Here is a 23,096-nt window from a genome sequence, read left to right as displayed (position 1 = left end):
TAGGAAAAACTTTCTAAAAGTGATATACACATAAGGAAAAAACTTAAAAGCATAATCGCCTGTTTCCAGCTTCACCACCACTAAAAGCACCTAATTTTGAATAACCGAAAGTCAGAGAACAGCGCGAACACAGTCCCCCCTACCACCAATTACGCAGTCAAGTTCCTCGCATTGGAGAAAATCGCAGGGATCAGCACAGCCAACGTGCAAAAAATAAACTTCGCTCTGTGAAAACCACTTTTATGATCATGGTATCTTCTCTGCCAGAAAAATATAAACTACTCGTCCCGCCTCGCCCTTCACAGACGGTCACTTCCCACGCGCTCCCTCCGCACCCGCACTGTCCGAACCTTCCCTTCTTCCGCCTTAGAAGGCAGAAACCGCACCTCGGGAACATGTAGCTATTACAACATCACGAGACGTGGGATCCCAGGCTGCAAGACACCAGCACTCTGTTCACTGTCTCATCTGCATACACCACGCCCCTGTCGCGATGTCCCCAGCGCTCCGGTCCTTTTCCCACCGGGACGCGGGACCCCTGTGCGTCTCTCGGAGGACTTGGCCCTGACCGGTAGGGGAGGCGGGAGAAGACAGGATCTTGCGACATCCGCCGCCCACCAGTTGAGGGATCCCCCGAGGACTGTGTTAAGGTCTGGGCTCTGATTTAGTCTCACATTCATTTCAGCAAAAATGTGGTTTCAGCACCCCCCACCCCCACCTCCCTTTTTTTTCCTGGCCGGCCGGAACTCATCCTTGTAGAACAGTTAAACTGTACTAAGGTTTTCCCGACCAATTTAACAGGAAATCTTTTTCCCGTGTCGTCTTTCTAAGTATGCCTGTCATTAACTGCTTCATCAGAAAGTAACTAATCCTAATAAACCCTGAAAGCAAAATCAATCAGTCAATCAATTAATCAATCAAGAATCTAACCTTGAACAGAGAAAATCTGGGCAAAGCAGGAACTTTCTCCACGACGGAAATTGTGCAGAGATCGAGTTCAGTAAGGGAAACGGGAAAACAATGTCCGTTTTAAAACACTTGAAAAATTTATGAATGTATTGTGCTCTCTTTCTATTGAATTCACTGAATGTTCTAAAAAAAAATCCATTTAATCTGTTCAATCCCATTTTTTACTTAGACGGTGAGTCATCCACAATTTTTTAGCCAGTTAAACCAGGAGATTTGATAAATGAAGCAGTCTTTCCACATTAGTCCCATAAATCTGAATTCCTGGATTTCTATATGTCAGGGGAGGACATTGCTCTAGCTCCAGCAAAAAAGGTAGGATTCACCTGTATTTTATTCAAAGTTAAATTGACAGTGACAGTAATCCAATTCAAATGAGCTTAATCCAAGAAAGAAACTTGACTCCCTTTCATGAATCTTGAGGTTTGGGTGATCCAGGCTCAAAGTACATCATCACAACTGTCTACCCATCTCTTGCTCTGCCTTCCTCTGTGTTGGTTGCATTTTCAGGCAGGCTGTTTTCCATTGTGCAGAAATGGCTACCAACAGCACTTAACTCATGTCCACACTGTCATCCTCCAATAAAAGGGAACACTCTCCTAAGAAATATGGCAAAAGTCCCAGGGATGGCCTAGTGTGGCCCACCTTGGGTTATCTCCAAAGTACACATCATGGCTTTAATTGCCCAGGCCTAGGGCACATACACATCCCTGGAGGGTGCCAAGTTGAGGAGGGGCCATACAGCAGCAAACAAAGCAGACCAGGCCTGTGCCCTCCTGGAGTTTACATTTGGGGGTACCCGGTAGATAAAGACAGCCACAAATTCTTTGTTACTTTCCCCATTGAGAGGTAGAGTCAAATTCTCCTCTTGAATCTGAGCTGGCCTTAGTGTCTAGCTTAACCAATAGAATATGGCAGTAGTAACTTGAGGCTAGGTCAGAGGAAGACTTGCAGCTTTCATCTGGGTCTCTGGGAATACTGTCTTGAAAACTTGAGCTGCCATGTAAGAAGTCTGACTACTCTGAAGCTGCGATGTTGTGTGTAAGTTCAAGGCTTCATGGAGGAAGATGCATGGAAAGAGAAATGCTTGGCTAGCCCTTGGCTGTTTCAGTTCCTAGTCAAGGCCCCAGATATCAGGCAGTGGAGTCATCCTGGCAAAATTGCAGGCTTGTGATGAAAATAAATGATTGTTGTTTCAAAACTCATAGTTTTCAGGTGGTTTCTGTGTAGCAATAGATAAGTGGAACAGGAAGACAGACAGTAAGCAAACAAACAAGTAATATGAAGTAAAAGAAAAAAAGCGGATTAAGGGATTGAGAAGATAGGATACAGAGAGGAGGTTAGGAGTTAGGGCTGTTTTAGACAAGGGAATCAGGAAAAACCTCTCTGGTTTTCTCACTGTTACATCCTACTGCTTCACCTTGTTTGTTCATCATCACATGTAACCCCCAAATAGCTACCTCAAAATGGCAGCCTTAGCCCCTGAGTTTTCTTGTCCTGTTGCAAGTCCTAGGAACACAGCCAACTGTCTAGAATCTCTAACTCTTAATTTTAAATTCTTGGGAACAAGGATGTAATTGGCCCAGTTTTTGTGGGTAGAATGAACGTGAATGTAAGGATGTATCCCTAAAGAGGGCTGGGATTCCCAGAAAAGAAACAGGCATGCCAACAAATGTCTCCTTTACATCACTGTGACTCAAGGGGGTGTATTGTACCTCTCAAGAGAGTTTGGTGGAACAATAATTGAAAACCAGAGAAATACATGCATGAGAGTGGTACAATATGCTTTAAAGGTTCAAAGCAGGAAAATGTCCTATGTAGAAGGAGAATCTGAAAAGGCATCATAGAAGAAGTGTACTGTGAAAGATATCCTTATGGTCATTCCATCCAACTACTGCCGCCCCATTGTTCCAGTTTGCTAATGCTGCCATTATGCAAAATACCAGAAATGGATTGGCATATATATGTGTGTGTATGCACATACATACATACATGTACTTAGAGTAGATTTTATACATACGGGCATTCAATTCAATGGCTTCCCTGTAAACAGCTACTAAAAGCCATGTACTTTCTCCTGGGTAATGGCAGTGCTTCCCTGTGTAGGCATAGAAAATACAAATACAGGCCAAGTATACTGTCACATTTCCAGTTCAGGACAGAGTTAACTGATTTCAAGAACTGTACTTATTAATCCCAAAGCACAGAAGTCAACTAATTATTATTAGTTTTTTGGTTGAAAACACAATATCACCACATGCTGTTAATTTCCGTGACTAAATGTACTCAATCACACAACAGAAAGAGGGTCATGCCAGATTGGGAAGGGGAGAGATGCTCCACGGATTGACTTTTATAAAGGGGGTTTATTTGGTTACAAAGTTACTGTCCTAAGACCATAAAAGTGTCCAAACAAAGGCATCAACAATAGGGTACTGTTCCAATTTGCTAAGGCTGCTATTATGCAAAATACCAGAAATGGATTGGCTTTTATAAAGGAGTTTATTTGGTTACAAAGTTATAGTCCTAAGGCCAAAAAAGTGTCCAAACGAAGGCATCAACAATAGGGTACCTTCACTGAAGAACACCGATGGCCTCTGGAAAACCTCTATCAGCTGGGAAGGCACATGGCTGGCATCTGCTCCGGGATTCTGGTTTCAAAATGGCCTTCTCCCAGGACATTTCTTGCTAAGCATCTGGGGGTGTTCTCTTAGCTTCTCTGGAGCACTCTGGGCTAGCATCTCCAAAGTGTCAGCAAAAATCTGCTTTCAACGGCTGTCTCCAAAATGTCTCTCTCAGCTGCACCACTGAGCTCTGTCTGAGCTCTTATAGGGCTCCAGTAAACTAATCAAGACCCACACTGAATGGGCAGGGCCACACCTCCATGGAAATAATCTAATCAAAAGTATCACCTACAGTTGGGTGAGTCTCATCTCTATGGAAACAATCAAATCCAAATATCCCACAAGATTGGATTAAAAGATCATGGCTTTGTGGGGGACATAATATATCCAAACTGGCACACCCATCTAGTGCTTGTAGATGGATCTTGAAGGACAGGTATGGTTTGAACAGTTGAAGTAAAAGTAGGAGGGGGTGTTTCAAGGGAATAGCATAAGCAAGCACCTAGTGGTGAAAAGGCGTAAAGTATTCTAGAATAAGCAAATCATACTGGGTAGTATAGAAGAGTAGTAGACAGTATGCAGAATGGATTGGACTATACTGTAGAAGGACAAGGATACTGCAGGCTAAGGTGAACAGTCTTAGCAGGTAAAGGTGAAATATTAGGACTTTTTAGAAGGGAAATCATCCAGAGCAGAACTGTGCTGGAAGTGGATCATTCTGCCAGTAGACAAGAGCATGGATTGGGGAGGGGAAAAGAGCAAAGAAGGTTGTCAATTATACTACATCAATAGTACCCGTAAGGGGTGGGGAAATGGGATGTGGATGAGACAGACATTGCTGCCAAGAAATTTACAGGACTTGGGAATGGAGGATCTATGGAGGGACAGAGAAAAGAGTCAACCATGATTTCAAGACTTTCAGCTTATAGCAGTTGTGAAGATGGAGGAAGTGACATCAGCAGAAATCAAGTGTCACTAGTAGCTTTTGACTGAGATACAGGAATGGGGGGGGAAGATGTTGAGTTGGGTTCAGATGGCATTGAGTTTCAGTTGCCATTGAGTTTGAGTTTGTGGTGCAGCAGATAGAGATAACTAGTAGGCAATTGATAACCTAAGATAGTATCAGAGGAGACAAAGACAAACTGTATGGTCATCTGGATGGGATCATGAAGAAAAGAGACATGTCTGGGGAGGAGGCAGGAACCTGAGTACAGGCTGGTACAGAAGCAGAGAAGGAAGTGGTATCACCATCAAGAGGCTATCCTCTGCCTCATCTCAAGTACAGAATGGAATCAGATGACTGCTAAAAAAGGTTGGGACTGAGAAAAGGCCATTAGGAAGTAACTGATGACAGCCTAGCAACTTTTTGGCAGTTATGGCCTAAGTCAGACTGAGAGGAGTGACTAGCATAAAGGGGAGGCAGAGAGCTGAGCGGTGAAAGAAAAGCAGAGGTCTTGAGACGAGGAGAGTGGAGAGACACCGGATACCCGTGGCTTCAAATCCCTTAGCACCTAGATTAGAAATCTAGGTGAGGTGTGACACTACACGTTGAGTGTTTACCTCAGAGACTGCCACTTACGAGGGTGCCGATTACTAATTTTGGAGAATTAAGGGAATTGTTGGTTCCCTGTAAGAAAGAGCCACAGAAGATAGAAGGGCCACATAGGGACACGTCCCCGCCCCCTGCCCGTACCCACGTCGGGATTGTCTGCGCAAGTGCGCAGGGGCGGACGCGGAAGTGCCGGCGGAAGTGGAGCCGGGGGACGCTTTAAGGAAGGGAACAGCGGAGTAAACTTACTCTGTTGGACTTGTGTATACTGTGTCTGCGGGTGAAGGCCACCATGAACAGGCTCTTTGATGATTATGACCCCTATGCGGTTGAAGAGCCCAGCGACGAGGAGCCGGCTCTGAGCAGGTGGGCCCCCCTCCTACCCCAGCCCCCGGGAGTTCGGCTACGGCCGGGCGTTCGCCTCTTAAGCTCGCTGCGCCTGCAGTGCCTCTGTGAACCCGCGGCCTAGGGGTTCGGGCGCCCAGTTGTGGAAGGCCGAGGGAAAGTCCTGGTAGGGGTCGCGCAGTCCCCGGGGAGGCGGGGCTGACACCCGCGCCGGGAAGGTTGATATTCCGAAATCTCAGGGGGCTACGCGTAGGTCTTCAAAAGCAGTGAGATCGAATCCTGCCTCTGCAGCTTGCTAGCAGTATGACCGAAGGCAAGTTACTTAATCTCGGTTTCTCATCTATAAAATTGAAATATAATAACTATGTTGTAAGTTTGTTGTGAGGCTCACGGGGGCATGATCAATAAAATGTCCATCTTGAAGCGTAAACTGCGATGAGCAGAAATATTCCCTTATAATAGGAGTACCTATTATTTGCTGCTCAGCTACAGAAGTTAATCACAAGATCTTGATCTTCTACAGGCTTACTGTATAGCAAAAGAAATAAAACAAAACGTATTATCTAAAGAGCACTGTAGAAAATGATGCCCTGAGAGAGTCACAGATGAAGTTACGTGGGAAACTTGCAGTTCCCATGTAACTGCAAGTTTCTGTTGCATGAAGGTTTCTGTGACTCGTATCTCTTTCAGACTCAGTGTTTCCTCCGATTATCCTGGGGAGGGCATGGGAGATCAGACTACTGTATTTCTGTTTTGGGAAATGAGGATGAGATAAATGAGGTTGGGATATCAGGATTCCCTATAAAAGAGAGATTCAGTTAATGGGTTCTATTGTGAGAGGAGATATGTAGGTCTCAGTTAGTAATTCAGTTTGATTGAAATATAACAATTTCCCAGACTTAAGTCATTCTGCCATTACCATATCCATATGTACCTGTAATAGAAATGGAATAGAAAAAAAATCTTAATACTTAAGATTTACTTAATACTTTTAAGTCAACTTACATTTTTGTAATTAAGTTTATTTAAGGATGCTCTTGCAGTTGCCACAGTAAGATAACTGTAAAAATGAGTACTGTGAAAATAATACAGTACAATGTTATCAGAGTCCAAGGTTGGTCTCTATTTTAAGAAGGGAGATTAGTATTACTGTGAAAATAATACAGTACAATGTTATCAGAGTCCAAGGTTGGTCTCTATTTTAAGAAGGGAGATTAGTATTACAGAGGTATTAGAGAAGCATTTGTCAGGGTTTGATTTTACCCTACTTATAGGCTAATGCATAAGTCAGTTACTATTTCATGGAAGCTGGCAGAAGACATGAGATTTTTGGGTCAGCCAGCAAGGGACTTTTTTTTTTTTTTTAATCTTCATTTTATTGAGATATATTCACATACCACGCAGTCATACAAAACAAATCGTACTTTCGATTGTTTACGGTACCATTACATAGTGGTACATTCATCACCCAAATCAATCTCTGACACCTTCATTAGCACACACACAAAAATAACAAGAATAATAATTAGAGTGAAAAAGAGCAATTGAAGTAAAAAAGAACACTGGGTACCTTTGTCTGTTTGTTTCCTTCCCCTATTTTTCTACTCATCCATCCATAAACTAGACAAAGTGGAGTGTGGTCCTTATGGCTTTCCCCATCCCATTGTCACCCCTCATAAGCTACATTTTTACACAACTGTCTTCGAGATTCATGGGTTCTGGGTTGTAGTTTGATAGTTTCAGGTATCCACCACCAGCTACCCCAATTCTTTAGAACCTAAAAAGGGTTGTCTAAAGTGTGCATAAGAGTGCCCACCAGAGTGACCTCTCGGCTCCTTTCGGAATCTCTCTGCCACTGAAGCTTATTTCATTTCCTTTCACATCCCCCTTTCGGTCAAGAAGATGTTCTCCGTCCCACGATGCCAGGTCTACATTCCTCCCCGGGAGTCATATTCCACGTTGCCAGGGAGATTCACTCCCCTGGGTGTCTGATCCCACGTAGGGGGGAGGGCAGTGATTTCACCTTTCAAGTTGGCTTAGCTAGAGAGACAGGGCCACATCTGAGCAACAAAGAGGCATTCGGGAGGAGGCTCTTAGGCACAACCATAGGGAGGCCTAGCCTCTCCTTTGCAGCAACCGTCTTCCCAAGGGTAAAACCTGTGGTAGAGGGCTCAACCCATCAAACCACCAGTCCTCTATGTGTGTGGTCATCTTAGCAACCATGGAGGTGGAGTAGGCGAATACCCCTGCATTCTCCACAGGCTCCTCAAGGGGGCACTACATCTTTCTTTTTTCCTTGTTTTTCTTTCCTTTTTTTTTTTTTTTTTAACTTTCCCTTCTTTTTTAAATCAACTGTATGAAAAAAAAGTTAAAAAGAAAACAAACATACAATAAAAGAACATTTCAAAGAGACCATAACAAGGGAGTAAGAAAAAGACAACTAACCTAAGATAACTGCTTAACTTCCAACATGTTCCTACTTTACCCCAAGAAAGTTACCTAATATATCAACATTTCTGTGAACTTGTTCCTACTATATCCATCAGAAATTAACAGACCATAGTCATTCCTGGGCATCCCCAGAACGTTAAATAGCTCATCTGTTCTCCTTGGATTATTGTTCCCCCTTCCTTAATTGCTCTCTATTGCTAGTTCCCCTACATTCTACATTATAAACCATTTGTTTTACATTTTTCAAAGTTCACATTAGTGGTAGCATATAATATTTCTCTTTTTGTGCCTGGCTTATTTCGCTCAGCATTATGTCTTCAAGGTTCATCCGTGTTGTCATATGTTTCACGAGATCGTTCCTTCTTACTGCCGCGTAGTATTCCATCGTGTGTATATACCACATTTTATTTATCCACTCATGTGTTGAAGGACATTTGGGTTGTTTCCATCTCTTGGCAATTGTGAATAATGCTGCTATGAACATTGGCGTGCAGATATCTGTTCGTGTCACTGCTTTCCGATCTTCCGGGTATATACCGAGAAGTGCAATCGCTGGATCGAATGGTAACTCTATATCTAGTTTTCTAAGGAACTGCCAGACTGACTTCCAGAGTGGCTGAACCATTATACAGTCCCACCAACAGTGAATAAGAGTTCCAATTTCTCCACATCCCCTCCAGCATTTGTAGTTTCCTGTTTGTTTAATGGCAGCCATTCTAACCGGTGTTAGATGGTATCTCATTGTGGTCTTAATTTGCATCTCTCTAATAGCTAGTGAAGCTGAACATTTTTTCTTGTGTTTCTTGGCCATTTGTATTTCCTCTTCAGAGAACTGTCTTTTCATATCTTTTGCCCATTTTATAATTGGGCCGACTGTACTATTGTCATTGAGTTGTAGGATTTCTTTATATATGCAAGATATCAGTCTTTTGTCAGATACATGGTTTCCAAAAATTTTTTCCCATTGAGTTGGCTGCCTCTTTACCTTTTTGAGAAATTCCTTTGAGGTGCAGAAACTTCTAAGCTTGAGGAGTTCCCATTTATCTATTTTCTCTTTTGTTGCTTGTGCTTTGGGTGTAAAGTCTAGGAAGTGGCCGCCTAATACAAGGTCTTGAAGATGTTTTCCTACATTATCTTCTAGGAGTTTAATGGTACTTTCTTTTATATTGAGATCTTTGGTCCATTTTGAGTTAATTTTTGTGTAGGGGGTGAGGTAGGGGTCCTCTTTCATTCTTTTGGATATGGATATCCAACTCTCCCAGCCCCATTTGTTGAAAAGACCATTATGACTCAGTTCAGTGACTTTGGGGGCCTTATCAAAGATCAGTCGGCCATAGATCTGAGGGTCTATCTCTGAATTCTCAATTCGATTCCATTGATCTATATGTCTATCTTTGTGCCAGTACCATGCTGTTTTGGCAACTGTGGCTTTATAATAAGCTTCAAAGTCAGGGAGTGTAAGTCCTCCCACTTCGTTTTTCTTTTTAAGAGTGTCTTTAGCAATTCGAGGCATCTTCCCTTTCCAAATAAATTTGATAACTAGCTTTTCCAAGTCTGCAAAATAGGTTGTTGGAATTTTGACTGGGATTGCATTGAATCTGTAGATGAGTTTGGGTAGAATTGACATCTTAATGACATTTAGTCTTCCTATCCATGAACATGGAATATTTTTCCATCTTTTAAGGTCCCCTTCTATTTCTTTTAGTAGAGTTATGTAGTTTTCTTTGTATAGGTCTTTTACATCTTTGGTTAAGTGTATTCCTAGGTACTTGATTTTTTTAGTTGCTATTGAAAATGGTATCTTTTTCTTGAGTGTCTCTTCAGTTTGTTCATTTCTAGCATATAGAAACATTACTGACTTATGTGCATTAACCTTGTATCCCGCTACTTTGCTAAATTTGTTTATTAGCTCTAGAAGCTGTATCGTCGATTTCTCAGGGTTTTCTAGATATAAGATCATATCATCTGCAAACAATGACAGATTTACTTCTTCTTTTCCAATTTGGATGCCTTTTATTACTTTGTCTTGCCGGATTGCCCTGGCTAGCACTTCCAGCACAATGTTGGATAACAGTGGTGACAGCGGACATCCTTGTCTTGTTCCTGATCTTAGGGGGAAGGCTTTCAGTCTCTCACCATTGAGTACTATGCTGGCTGTGGGTTTTTCATATATGCTCCTTATCATGTTGAGGAAGTTTCCTTCAGTTCCTACCTTTTGAAGTGTTTTTATCAAAAAGGGATGTTGGATTTTGTCAAATGCTTTTTCAGCATCTATTGAGATGATCAATTGATTTTTCCCTTTTGACTTGTTAATGTGTTGTAATACATTGATTGATTTTCTTATGTTGAACCATCCTTGCATGCCTGGAATAAACCCCACTTGGTCATGGTGTATGATTTTTTTAATGTGTCTTTGGATTCGATTTGCAAGTATTTTGTTGAGGATTTTTGCATCTGTATTCATTAGGGAGATTGGCCGGTAGTTTTCCTTTTTTGTAGCATCTTTGCCTGGTTTTGGTATTAGATTGATGTTAGCTTCATAAAATGAGTTAGGTAGTGTTCCATTTTTTTCAATGTTTTGAAAGAGTTTGAGTAAGATTGGTGTCAGTTCCTTCTGGAAAGTTTGGTAGAATTCCCCTGTGAAGCCATCTGGCCCTGGGCATTTATTTGTGGGAAGATTTTTGATGACTGATTGGATCTCTTTGCTTGTGATGGGTTGGTTGAGGTCTTCTATTTCTTCTCTGGTCAGTCTAGGTTGTTCATATGTTTCCAGGAAATTGTCCATTTCCTCTACATTATCCAGTTTGTTGCCATACAGTTGTTCATAGTATCCTCTTATAATTTTTTAAATTTCTTCAGGATCTGCAGTTATGTCACCTTTTTCATTCATTATTTTGTTTATATGGGTCTTCTCTCTTTTTGATTTTGTCAGTCTAGCTAGGGGCTTGTCAATCTTGTTGATCTTCTGAAAGAACCAACTTTTGGTGATATTTATCCTCTCTATTGTTTTTTTGTTCTCTATGTCATTTATTTCTGCTTTAATCCTTGTTATTTCTTTTCTTGTACTTGGTTTAGGATTGGTTTGCTGTTCATTTTCTAGCTTCTTCAGTTGATCCATTAGTTCTTTGATTTTGGCTCTTTCTTCCTTTTTAATATATGCGTTTAGTGCTATAAATTTCCCCCTTAGCACTGCTTTTGCTGCATCCCATAGGTTTTGGTATGTTGTGTTCTCATTTTCATTCGTCTCTATATATTTAGCAATTTCTCTTGCTATTTCTTCTTTAACCCACTGATTGTTTAGGAGTGTGTTGTTTAACCTCCAGGTATTTGTGAATTTTCTAAGTCTCTGATGGTTATTGACTTCTAATTGTATTCCATTGTGGTCAGAGAATGTGCTTTGAATAATTTCAATCTTTTTAAATTTATTGAGGCTTGTTTTATGTCCCAGCATATGATCTATTCTGGAGAAAGTTCCATGAGCACTAGAAAAGTATGTGTATCCTGGTGATTTGGGATGTAATGTCCTGTATATGTCTGTTAAATCTAATTCATTTATCAGATTGTTTAGGTTTTCAATTTCCTTATTGGTCTTCTGTCTGGTTGATCTATCTATAGGAGAGAGTGATGTGTTGAAGTCTCCCACAATTATTGTGGAAACATCCATTGCTTCCTTTACTTTTGCCAGTGTTTCTCTCATGTATTTTGTGGCACCTTGATTGGGTGCATAGACATTTACGATTGTTATTTCTTCTTGCTGAATTGCCCCTTTTATTAGTACATAATGGCCTTCTTTGTCTCTCAAAACATCCCTGCATTTGAAGTCTATTTTATCTGAGATTAATATTGCCACACCTGCTTTCTTTTGGCTGTAGCTTGCATGAAATATTTTTTTCCATCCTTTCACTTTCAGTTTCTTTGTGTCCCTGTGTCTAAGATGAGTCTCTTGTATGCAACATATTGATGGTTCATTTTTTTGATCCATTCTGCAAATCTATATCTTTTAATTGGAGAGTTTAATCCATTTACATTCAACGTTATAACCGTGAAGGCATTTCTTGAATCAGCCATCTTATCCTTTGGTTTATGTTTGTCATATTTTTCCCCTCTGTCTATTAATATCCTTTATTGTACCCATACCGAATCTCTTTAGTACTGAACCTTTCTCCAAGTCTCTCTGTCCTTTCTTTGTTTCTCTGTCTGTAGGGCTCCCTTTAGTATCTCCAGTAGGGCAGGTCTCTTGTTAGCAAATTCTCTCAGCATTTGTTTGTCTGTGAAAAATTTAAGCTCTCCCTCAAATTTGAAGGAGAGCTTTGCTGGATAAAGTATTCTTGGCTGGAAATTTTTCTCACCCAGAATTTTAAATATATCGTGCCACTGCCTTCTTGCCTCCATGGTGGCTGCTGAGTAGTCACTACTTAGTCTTATGCTGTTTCCTTTGTATGTGGTGAAGTGCTTTTCTCTTGCTGCTTTCAGAACTTGCTCCTCTTCTGTGTTTGACAGTGTGATCAGTATATGTCTCGGAGTGGGTTTATTTGGATTTATTCTATTTGGAGTTCGCTGAGCATTTATGATTTGTGTATTTATGTTGTTTAGAAGATTTGGGAAGTTTTCCCCAATAATTTCTTTGAATACTCTTCCTAGACCTTTACCCTTTTCTTCCCCTTCTGGGACACCAATGAGTCTTATATTTGGACGTTTCATATTATCTATCATATCCCTGAGGTCCATTTCGATTTTTTCAATTTTTTTCCCCATTCTTTCTTTTATGCTTTCATTTTCCCTTCTGTCATCTTAGAGGTCACTGATTCGTTGTTCAACTTCCTCTAGTCTTGTACTGTGAGTGTCCAGAATCTTTTTAATTTGGTCAACAGTTTCTTTAATTTCCATAAGATCATCCATTTTTTTATTTAGTCTTGCAGTGTCTTCTTTATGCTCTTCTAGTGTCTTCTTGATTTCCTTTGTCTCCCGTACTATGGTCTCATTGTTCATCTTTAGTTCTTTGAGTAGCTGCTCTAGGTGCTGTGTCTCTTCTGGTCTTTTGATTTGGGTGCTTGGGCTTGGGTTATCCATATCGTCTGGTTTTTTCATATGCTTTATAATTTTCTGTTGTTTTTGGCCTCGTGGCATTTGCTGAACTTGATAGGGTTCTTTTAGGATTTGTAGACCAATTGAAGTCCTAATCTCTAATTTATCAGTTCTACAGCTTCGTGGAGTACACTTTCTCTAACTAACCAGCAGGTGGCGTCCACGAGCCACCTGTTCTCCACAAGCCAGTTCTCCCCTGCTTAGCCTTTTTGGTGAGTGGGGGAGTGAGTCTTGTGGGGTCCAATTGGTGTACTAAGCTTGCGTGTGTAGTTGGTGTTGCCTGCCCTGTATATGGGGCGTGTTTCTGGGCAGTCAGGGAGGGGGGGGGTGGCTCTAACAATCAAATCTCCCTGGTGATCCTAGAGTTTTAAAGCTGCTGCAATAGTCTAATCCTTCAGTTCAGTCCTGCCACAGTTTGTCTCTGCCACTGAGCCACAAGTCCTTGGTATTGGCGTATGGCTCCTGAGACTTGCAAGTGGGCCCCTCTTCCAGGCCGTGCACCCCCTGGTCCTCTGTTGAGGGATGACTGTGCTATGTCACAGGTGAGTGCCGTCCCCCCAGGGCAGTTCTGGGCTGCTGGGCTGTGTAGGGAGGCTCCCAGTCTGGTGAAATGATGGCTGATTGGGGCTTTGTTAATTCACACTGCTCTACCTTCCCAACTCTGGGACAATCAGCTGAGGTTGCAGGGAAGGCTAATGTCCATGCCCAGTTTTGTGGTGTGTGCCTGTTATTTGAAGCACTTCCGTCACACTGGGTTGTCTGGGGCAGTTCTGGGCTATGGGGCTGGCGATGGGCAGGAGTGTTTACTGTCCACCAGGATGATGGCTGTGAGCGGACACCCCCCTTTTCTTGGGAAATTGTGGTGTTTAGTGAATTTTCTCAGCCACTGGATTATTGCGTTTTGTCTCAGAGCTCTCCTAGTTCTGCTCTTGACTTGACCTGCCCGAATTGCAGGTCTTTGAAGCTTTTTGTATTGGGCTTCTTAGAGTAATTGTTTTAGAAAAAGAAAAAAGGATTAAAAAAAAAAAAAAAAAAAGGGCCCTCCTCAGAGATCTAATGGGTTATTGAAATGCTAATAGACAAAGCAACCAGGGCCATTAAGGAAAGGTCCACAGGGCAGAGAGATCAGCTTTTCTTCGGGATTTGCATATGCGCCTCAGGGCCTGGGCTCCGGCCTGAGCTCTGCCCTTCCCCCTTCTATGTTCACCAGAACTCCAAAAATCCTCCGCTTTTATTTTGGAGTTTTTCGTGCTGTTTTTTTTTTTTTTTTTAAATTCAGTTTTATTGAGATATATTCACATACCATACAGTCATCTATGGTGTACAATCAGCTGTTCACAGTACCATCATATAGTTGTGCATTCATCACCCCAATTTATTTTTGAACATTTTCTTTGTACCAGAAGGAATCAGAATAAGAACAAAAAATAAAATAGAACACCCAAATCATCCCCCCCATTCCACCCTATTTTTCATTTAGTTTTTGTCCCCATTTATCTACTCGTCCATCCATACACTGGTTAAAGGGAGCACGATCCACAGGGTTTTCACAATCACACTGTCACCCCTTGTAATCTACATTGTTGTATAATTGTCTTCAAGAGTCAAGGTTACTGAGTTGGAGTTTGGTAGTTTCAGGTATTTACTTCTAGCTATTCCAATACATTAAAACCTTAAAAGTGTTATCTGTGTAGTGCGTAAGAATGTCCCCCAGAGTGACCTCTCGACCCCATTTGAAATCTCAGCCACTGAAGCTTTATTTCATTTCATTCTGCATCCCCCTTTTGGTCAAGAAGATGTTCTCAATCCCACGATGCTGGGTCCAGATTCATCCCCGGGAGTCATATTCTGTGTTGCCAGGGAGATTTACACTCCTGGGAGTCAGGTCCCACATAGCGGGGAGGGCAGTGAGATCACCTGCCAAGGTGGCTTAGTTAGAGAGAGAGCGGGCCACATCTGAGCAACAAAGAGGCACTCAGGGGGAGACTCTTAGGCACAATTATAAGCAGATTTAGCCTCTCCTTTGCAGTAACAGGCTTCATAAGGGCAAGCCCCAAGACAGAGGGCTCAGCATATCAAGCCGTCAGTCCCCAGTGTTAGTGAGAACATCAGCAACAATCCAGGTGAGGACATCCAACACCTCTGCATCCTCTCCCAGCTCCTCATAAGGTCCAGCAGCCTCATTATGGGGTATGTACTTGGAAGATCTGAGAGCAGAGACATGAATGGACATTTGCACATTGGTGTTTATGGAGGCAGTATTCATGATTTGCAGTGGGTGGAGGTGACCTAAGGGTACACTGATTGAGGAACAGAATGGTGAACTGTGGTGTATGCATGCAATGGAATATTGAGCAACTACGAGAAAGAGTGAAGTTGTGAGACACACAAGGAGGTGAAAGGATCCTATAGACAGCGTTTTGAGTGAAGTATGCCAGAAACAAAGGCAAACGCTGTAATGCCTCACTGATACGGACTAACTACAATGTGTAAACTAGTATTGAATCTTAGAGCACAGCCTAACAGGGAAATGATTTAGCCATTGGTTTTGTTGAGAACTCCAGATAGGCATTTATTTTGGGGAAGAAAAGGTGACTTTATCAGCACTTTGGGTGGAACTCAGGGAACAAGAGAGTCTTCTGGTCAGTTTGCCATCAACACGCCAAGGACCCATTTCCCATTTTCACAGAGAACTAAGATAGAGCCAGGTCTTTATTTTTCTGGAATTTATGAGTCTCTGTTTTAAAAAAAACCCATTGAACCTTTTGAAAGAGACCCCATGTCTGGACCCTTTTAACAGATTCCTGTTTCCATTGGCTTTTTTTTTTTTTTTTTTTTTTTTTTAAATCATCATTTTATTGAGATATATTCACATACCACGCAGTCATACAAAACAAATTGTACTTTCGATTGTTTACAGTACCATTACATAGTTGTACATTCATCACCTAAATCAATCCCTGACACCTTCATTAGCACACACACAAAAATAACAAGAATAATAATTAGAGTGAAAAAGAGCAATTGAAGTAAAAAAGAACACTGGGTACCTTTGTCTGTTTGTTTCCTTCCCCTACTTTTCTACACATCCATCCAAAAACTAGACAAAGTGGTGTTTGGTCCTTATGGCTTTCCCAATCCCATTGTCACCCCTCATAAGCTACATTTTTATACAACTGTCTTCGAGATTCATGGGTTCTGGGTTGTAGTTTGATAGTTTCAGGTATCCACCACCAGCTACCCCCAATTCTTTAGAACCTAAAAAGGGTTGTCTAAAGTGTGCATAAGAGTGCCCACCAGAGTGACCTCTCGGCTCCTTTTGGAATCTCTCTGCCACTGAAGCTTATTTCATTTCCTTTCACATCCCCCTTTTGGTCAAGAAGATGTTCTCCGTCCCACGGTGCCAGGTCTACATTCCTCCCTGGGAGTCATATTCCACGTTGCCAGGGAGATTCACTTCCCTGGGTGTCTGATCCCACGTAGGGGGGAGGGCAGTGATTTCACCTTTCAAGTTGGCTTAGCCAGAGAGAGAGGGCCACATCTGAGCAACAAAGAGGCATTCAGGAGGAGACTCTTAGGCACAAATAGAGGGAGGCCTAGCCTCTCCTTTGCAGCAACCGTCTTCCCAAGGGTAAAACTTATGGTAGAGGGCTCAACCCATCAAACCACCAGTCCCCTATGTCTGTGGTCATGTTAGCAACCATGGAGGTGGGGTAGGCGAATACCCCTGCATTCTCCACAGGCTCCTCAAGGGGGCACTACATCTTTCTTTTTTCCTTGTTTTTCTTTCCTTTTTTTTTTTTTTTTTAACTTTCCCTTCTTTTTTAAATCAACTGTATGAAAAAAAAGTTAAAAAGAAAACAAACATACAATAAAAGAACATTTCAAAGAGACCATAACAAGGGAGTAAGAAAAAAGACAACTAACCTAAGATAACTGCTTAACTTCCAACATGTTCCTACTTTACCCCAAGAAAGTTACCTAATATATCAACATTTCTGTGAACTTGTTCCTACTATATCCATCAGAAATTAACAGACCATAGTCATTCCTGGGCATCCCCAGAACGTTAAATAGCTCATCTGTTCTCCTTGGATTATTGTTCCCCCTTCCTTAATTGCTCTCTATTGCTAGTTCCCCTACATTCTACATTATAAACCATTTGTTTTACATTTTTCAAAGTTCACATTAGTGGTAGCATATAATATTTCTCTTTTTGTGCCTGGCTTATTTCGCTCAGCATTATGTCTTCAAGGTTCATCCGTGTTGTCATATGTTTCACGAGATCGTTCCTTCTTACTGCCGCGTAGTATTCCATCGTGTGTATATACCACATTTTATTTATCCACTCATGTGTTGAAGGACATTTGGGTTGTTTCCATCTCTTGGCAATTGTGAATAATGCTGCTATGAACATTGGCGTGCAGATATCTGTTCGTGTCACTGCTTTCCGATCTTCCGGGTATATACCGAGAAGTGCAATCGCTGGATCGAATGGTAACTCTATATCTAGTTTTCTAAGGAACTGCCAGACTGACTTCCAGAGTGGCTGAACCATTATACAGTCCCACCAACAGTGAATAAGAGTTCCAATTTCTCCACATCCCCTCCAGCATTTGTAGTTTCCTGTTTGTTTAATGGCAGCCATTCTAACCGGTGTTAGATGGTATCTCATTGTGGTCTTAATTTGCATCTCTCTAATAGCTAGTGAAGCTGAACATTTTTTCTTGTGTTTCTTGGCCATTTGTATTTCCTCTTCAGAGAACTGTCTTTTCATATCTTTTGCCCATTTTATAATTGGGCCGACTGTACTATTGTCATTGAGTTGTAGGATTTCTTTATATATGCAAGATATCAGTCTTTTGTCAGATACATGGTTTCCAAAAATTTTTTCCCATTGAGTTGGCTGCCTCTTTACCTTTTTGAGAAATTCCTTTGAGGTGCAGAAACTTCTAAGCTTGAGGAGTTCCCATTTATCTATTTTCTCTTTTGTTGCTTGTGCTTTGGGTGTAAAGTCTAGGAAGTGGCCGCCTAATACAAGGTCTTGAAGATGTTTTCCTACATTATCTTCTAGGAGTTTAATGGTACTTTCTTTTATATTGAGATCTTTGGTCCATTTTGAGTTAATTTTTGTGTAGGGGGTGAGGTAGGGGTCCTCTTTCATTCTTTTGGATATGGATATCCAACTCTCCCAACCCCATTTGTTGAAAAGACCATTATGACTCAGTTCAGTGACTTTGGGGGCCTTATCAAAGATCAGTCGGCCATAGATCCTGAGGGTCTATCTCTGAATTCTCAATTCGATTCCATTGATCTATATGTCTATCTTTGTGCCAGTACCATGCTGTTTTGGCAACTGTGGCTTTATAATAAGTTTCAAAGTCAGGGAGTGTAAGTCCTCCCACTTCGTTTTTCTTTTTAAGAGTGTCTTTAGCAATTCGAGGCATCTTCCCTTTCCAAATAAATTTGATAACTAGCTTTTCCAAGTCTGCAAAATAGGTTGTTGGAATTTTGACTGGGATTGCATTGAATCTGTAGATGAGTTTGGGTAGAATTGACATCTTAATGACATTTAGTCTTCCTATCCATGAACATGGAATATTTTTCCATCTTTTAAGGTCCCCTTCTATTTCTTTTAGTAGAGTTATGTAGTTTTCTTTGTATAGGTCTTTTACATCTTTGGTTAAGTGTATTCCTAGGTACTTGATTTTTTTAGTTGCTATTGAAAATGGTATCTTTTTCTTGAGTGTCTCTTCAGTTTGTTCATTTCTAGCATATAGAAACATTACTGACTTATGTGCATTAACCTTGTATCCCGCTACTTTGCTAAATTTGTTTATTAGCTCTAGAAGCTGTATCGTCGATTTCTCAGGGTTTTCTAGATATAAGATCATATCATCTGCAAACAATGACAGATTTACTTCTTCTTTTCCAATTTGGATGCCTTTTATTACTTTGTCTTGCCGGATTGCCCTGGCTAGCACTTCCAGCACAATGTTGGATAACAGTGGTGACAGCGGACATCCTTGTCTTGTTCCTGATCTTAGGGGGAAGGCTTTCAGTCTCTCACCATTGAGTACTATGCTGGCTGTGGGTTTTTCATATATGCTCCTTATCATGTTGAGGAAGTTTCCTTCAGTTCCTACCTTTTGAAGTGTTTTTATCAAAAAGGGATGTTGGATTTTGTCAAATGCTTTTTCAGCATCTATTGAGATGATCAATTGATTTTTCCCTTTTGACTTGTTAATGTGTTGTAATACATTGATTGATTTTCTTATGTTGAACCATCCTTGCATGCCTGGAATAAACCCCACTTGGTCATGGTGTATGATTTTTTTAATGTGTCTTTGGATTCGATTTGCAAGTATTTTGTTGAGGATTTTGCATCTGTATTCATTAGGGAGATTGGCCGGTAGTTTTCCTTTTTTGTAGCATCTTTGCCTGGTTTTGGTATTAGATTGATGTTAGCTTCATAAAATGAGTTAGGTAGTGTTCCATTTTCTTCAATGTTTTGAAAGAGTTTGAGTAAGATTGGTGTCAGTTCCTTCTGGAAAGTTGGTAGAATTCCCCTGTGAAGCCATCTGGCCCTGGGCATTTATTTGTGGGAAGATTTTTGATGACTGATTGGATCTCTTTGCTTGTGATGGGTTGGTTGAGGTCTTCTATTTCTTCTCTGGTCAGTCTAGGTTGTTCATATGTTTCCAGGAAATTGTCCATTTCCTCTACATTATCCAGTTTGTTGCCATACAGTTGTTCATAGTATCCTCTTATAATTTTTTAAATTTCTTCAGGATCTGCAGTTATGTCACCTTTTTCATTCATTATTTTGTTTATATGGGTCTTCTCTCTTTTTGATTTTGTCAGTCTAGCTAGGGGCTTGTCAATCTTGTTGATCTTCTCAAAGAACCAACTTTGGTGATATTTATCCTCTCTATTGTTTTTTTGTTCTCTATGTCATTTATTTCTGCTTTAATCCTTGTTATTTCTTTTCTTGTACTTGGTTTAGGATTGGTTTGCTGTTCATTTTCTAGCTTCTTCAGTTGATCCATTAGTTCTTTGATTTTGGCTCTTTCTTCCTTTTTAATATATGCGTTTAGTGCTATAAATTTCCCCCTTAGCACTGCTTTTGCTGCATCCCATAGGTTTTGGTATGTTGTGTTCTCATTTTCATTCGTCTCTATATATTTAGCAATTTCTCTTGCTATTTCTTCTTTAACCCACTGATTGTTTAGGAGTGTGTTGTTTAACCTCCAGGTATTTGTGAATTTTCTAAGTCTCTGATGGTTATTGACTTCTAATTGTATTCCATTGTGGTCAGAGAATGTGCTTTGAATAATTTCAATCTTTTTAAATTTATTGAGGCTTGTTTATGTCCCAGCATATGATCTATTCTGGAGAAAGTTCCATGAGCACTAGAAAAGTATGTGTATCCTGGTGATTTGGGATGTAATGTCCTGTATATGTTTGTTAAATCTAATTCATTTATCAGATTGTTTAGGTTTTCAATTTCCTTATTGGTCTTCTGTCTGGTTGATCTATCTATAGGAGAGAGTGATGTGTTGAAGTCTCCCACAATTATTGTGGAAACATCCATTGCTTCCTTTACTTTTGCCAGTGTTTCTCTCATGTATTTTGTGGCACCTTGATTGGGTGCATAGACATTTACGATTGTTATTTCTTCTTGCTGAATTGCCCCTTTTATTAGTACATAATGGCCTTCTTTGTCTCTCAAAACATCCCTGCATTTGAAGTCTATTTTATCTGAGATTAATATTGCCACACCTGCTTTCTTTTGGCTGTAGCTTGCATGAAATATTTTTTTCCATCCTTTCACTTTCAGTTTCTTTGTGTCCCTGTGTCTAAGATGAGTCTCTTGTATGCAACATATTGATGGTTCATTTTTTTGATCCATTCTGCAAATCTATATCTTTTAATTGGAGAGTTTAATCCATTTACATTCAACGTTATAACCGTGAAGGCATTTCTTGAATCAGCCATCTTATCCTTTGGTTTATGTTTGTCATATTTTTCCCCTCTGTCTATTAATATCCTTTATTGTACCCATACCGAATCTCTTTAGTACTGAACCTTTCTCCAAGTCTCTCTGTCCTTTCTTTGTTTCTCTGTCTGTAGGGCTCCCTTTAGTATCTCCAGTAGGGCAGGTCTCTTGTTAGCAAATTCTCTCAGCCTTTGTTTGTCTGTGAAAAATTTAAGCTCTCCCTCAAATTTGAAGGAGAGCTTTGCTGGATAAAGTATTCTTGGCTGGAAATTTTTCTCACCCAGAATTTTAAATATATCGTGCCACTGCCTTCTTGCCTCCATGGTGGCTGCTGAGTAGTCACTACTTAGTCTTATGCTGTTTCCTTTGTATGTGGTGAAGTGCTTTTCTCTTGCTGCTTTCAGAACTTGCTCCTCTTCTGTGTTTGACAGTGTGATCAGTATATGTCTCGGAGTGGGTTTATTTGGATTTATTCTATTTGGAGTTCGCTGAGCATTTATGATTTGTGTATTTATGTTGTTTAGAAGATTTGGGAAGTTTTCCCCAACAATTTCTTTGAATACTCTTCCTAGACCTTTACCCTTTTCTTCCCCTTCTGGGACACCAATGAGTCTTATATTTGGACGTTTCATATTATCTATCATATCCCTGAGGTCCATTTCGATTTTTTCAATTTTTTTCCCCATTCTTTCTTTTATGCTTTCATTTTCCCTTCTGTCATCTTAGAGGTCACTGATTCGTTGTTCAACTTCCTCTAGTCTTGTACTGTGAGTGTCCAGAATCTTTTTAATTTGGTCAACAGTTTCTTTAATTTTCATAAGATCATCCATTTTTTTATTTAGTCTTGCAGTGTCTTCTTTATGCTCTTCTAGTGTCTTCTTGATTTCCTTTGTCTCCCGTACTATGGTCTCATTGTTCATCTTTAGTTCTTTGAGTAGCTGCTCTAGGTGCTGTGTCTCTTCTGGTCTTTTGATTTGGGTGCTTGGGCTTGGGTTATCCATATCGTCTGGTTTTTTCATATGCTTTATAATTTTCTGTTGTTTTTGGCCTCGTGGCATTTGCTGAACTTGATAGGGTTCTTTTAGGATTTGTAGACCAATTGAAGTCCTAATCTCTAATTTATCAGTTCTACAGCTTCGTGGAGTACACTTTCTCTAACTAACCAGCAGGTGGCGTCCACGAGCCACCTGTTCTCCACAAGCCAGTTCTCCCCTGCTTAGCCTTTTTGGTGAGTGGGGGAGTGAGTCTTGTGGGGTCCAATTGGTGTACTAAGCTTGCGTGTGTAGTTGGTGTTGCCTGCCCTGTATATGGGGCGTGTTTCTGGGCAGTCAGGGAGGGGGGGGTGGCTCTAACAATCAAATCTCCCTGGTGATCCTAGAGTTTTAAAGCTGCTGCAATAGTCTAATCCTTCAGTTCAGTCCTGCCACAGTTTGTCTCTGCCACTGAGCCACAAGTCCTTGGTATTGGCGTATGGCTCCTGAGACTTGCAAGTGGGCCCCTCTTCCAGGCCGTGCACCCCCTGGTCCTCTGTTGAGGGATGACTGTGCTATGTCACAGGTGAGTGCCGTCCCCCCAGGGCAGTTCTGGGCTGCTGGGCTGTGTAGGGAGGCTCCCAGTCTGGTGAAATGATGGCTGATTGGGGCTTTGTTAATTCACACTGCTCTACCTTCCCAACTCTGGGACAATCAGCTGAGGTTGCAGGGAAGGCTAATGTCCATGCCCAGTTTTGTGGTGTGTGCCTGTTATTTGAAGCACTTCCGTCACACTGGGTTGTCAGGGGCAGTTCTGGGCTATGGGGCTGGCGATGGGCAGGAGTGTTTACTGTCCACCAGGATGATGGCTGTGAGCGGACACCCCCCTTTTCTTGGGAAATTGTGGTGTTTAGTGAATTTTCTCAGCCACTGGATTATTGCGTTTTGTCTCAGAGCTCTCCTAGTTCTGCTCTTGACTTGACCTGCCCGAATTGCAGGTCTTTGAAGCTTTTTGTATTGGGCTTCTTAGAGTAATTGTTTTAGAAAAAGAAAAAAGGATTAAAAAAAAAAAAAAAAAAAAGGGCCCTCCTCAGAGATCTAATGGG

The 23,096-nt window shown here is 41.1% G+C and overlaps 1 protein-coding gene and 1 non-coding gene across 3 annotated transcripts in view; one reads left to right on the top strand and one right to left on the bottom strand.

Moving 5' to 3' along the window:
- Window positions 1-112: 112 nt before the first annotated feature.
- On the bottom strand, window positions 113-275 carry LOC119533733. The gene has a single exon (XR_005216842.1). It is a non-coding gene; the product is annotated as a U1 spliceosomal RNA (small nuclear RNA).
- Window positions 276-5,343: 5,068 nt separating this feature from the next.
- The window catches only part of LOC119532392 (E2F associated phosphoprotein), a 38,762-nt gene continuing 21,009 nt past the window's right edge, over window positions 5,344-23,096 (top strand). For both annotated transcript variants that reach the window (XM_037834796.1, XM_037834797.1), the window contains exon 1: window positions 5,344-5,505. In XM_037834796.1, the coding sequence (XP_037690724.1) occupies window positions 5,432-5,505 (74 nt within the window). In that variant the 5' untranslated portion in view covers window positions 5,344-5,431. The remainder of the gene's footprint in view (window positions 5,506-23,096) is intronic.

Source organism: Choloepus didactylus, chromosome 4, assembly GCF_015220235.1.
Source record: "Choloepus didactylus isolate mChoDid1 chromosome 4, mChoDid1.pri, whole genome shotgun sequence".
Classification (NCBI taxonomy): Eukaryota; Metazoa; Chordata; class Mammalia; order Pilosa; family Megalonychidae; genus Choloepus; species Choloepus didactylus.
The sequence above is the reverse complement of the archived record's forward strand: the minus strand, read 5'-3'. Positions and strand labels throughout refer to the sequence as shown.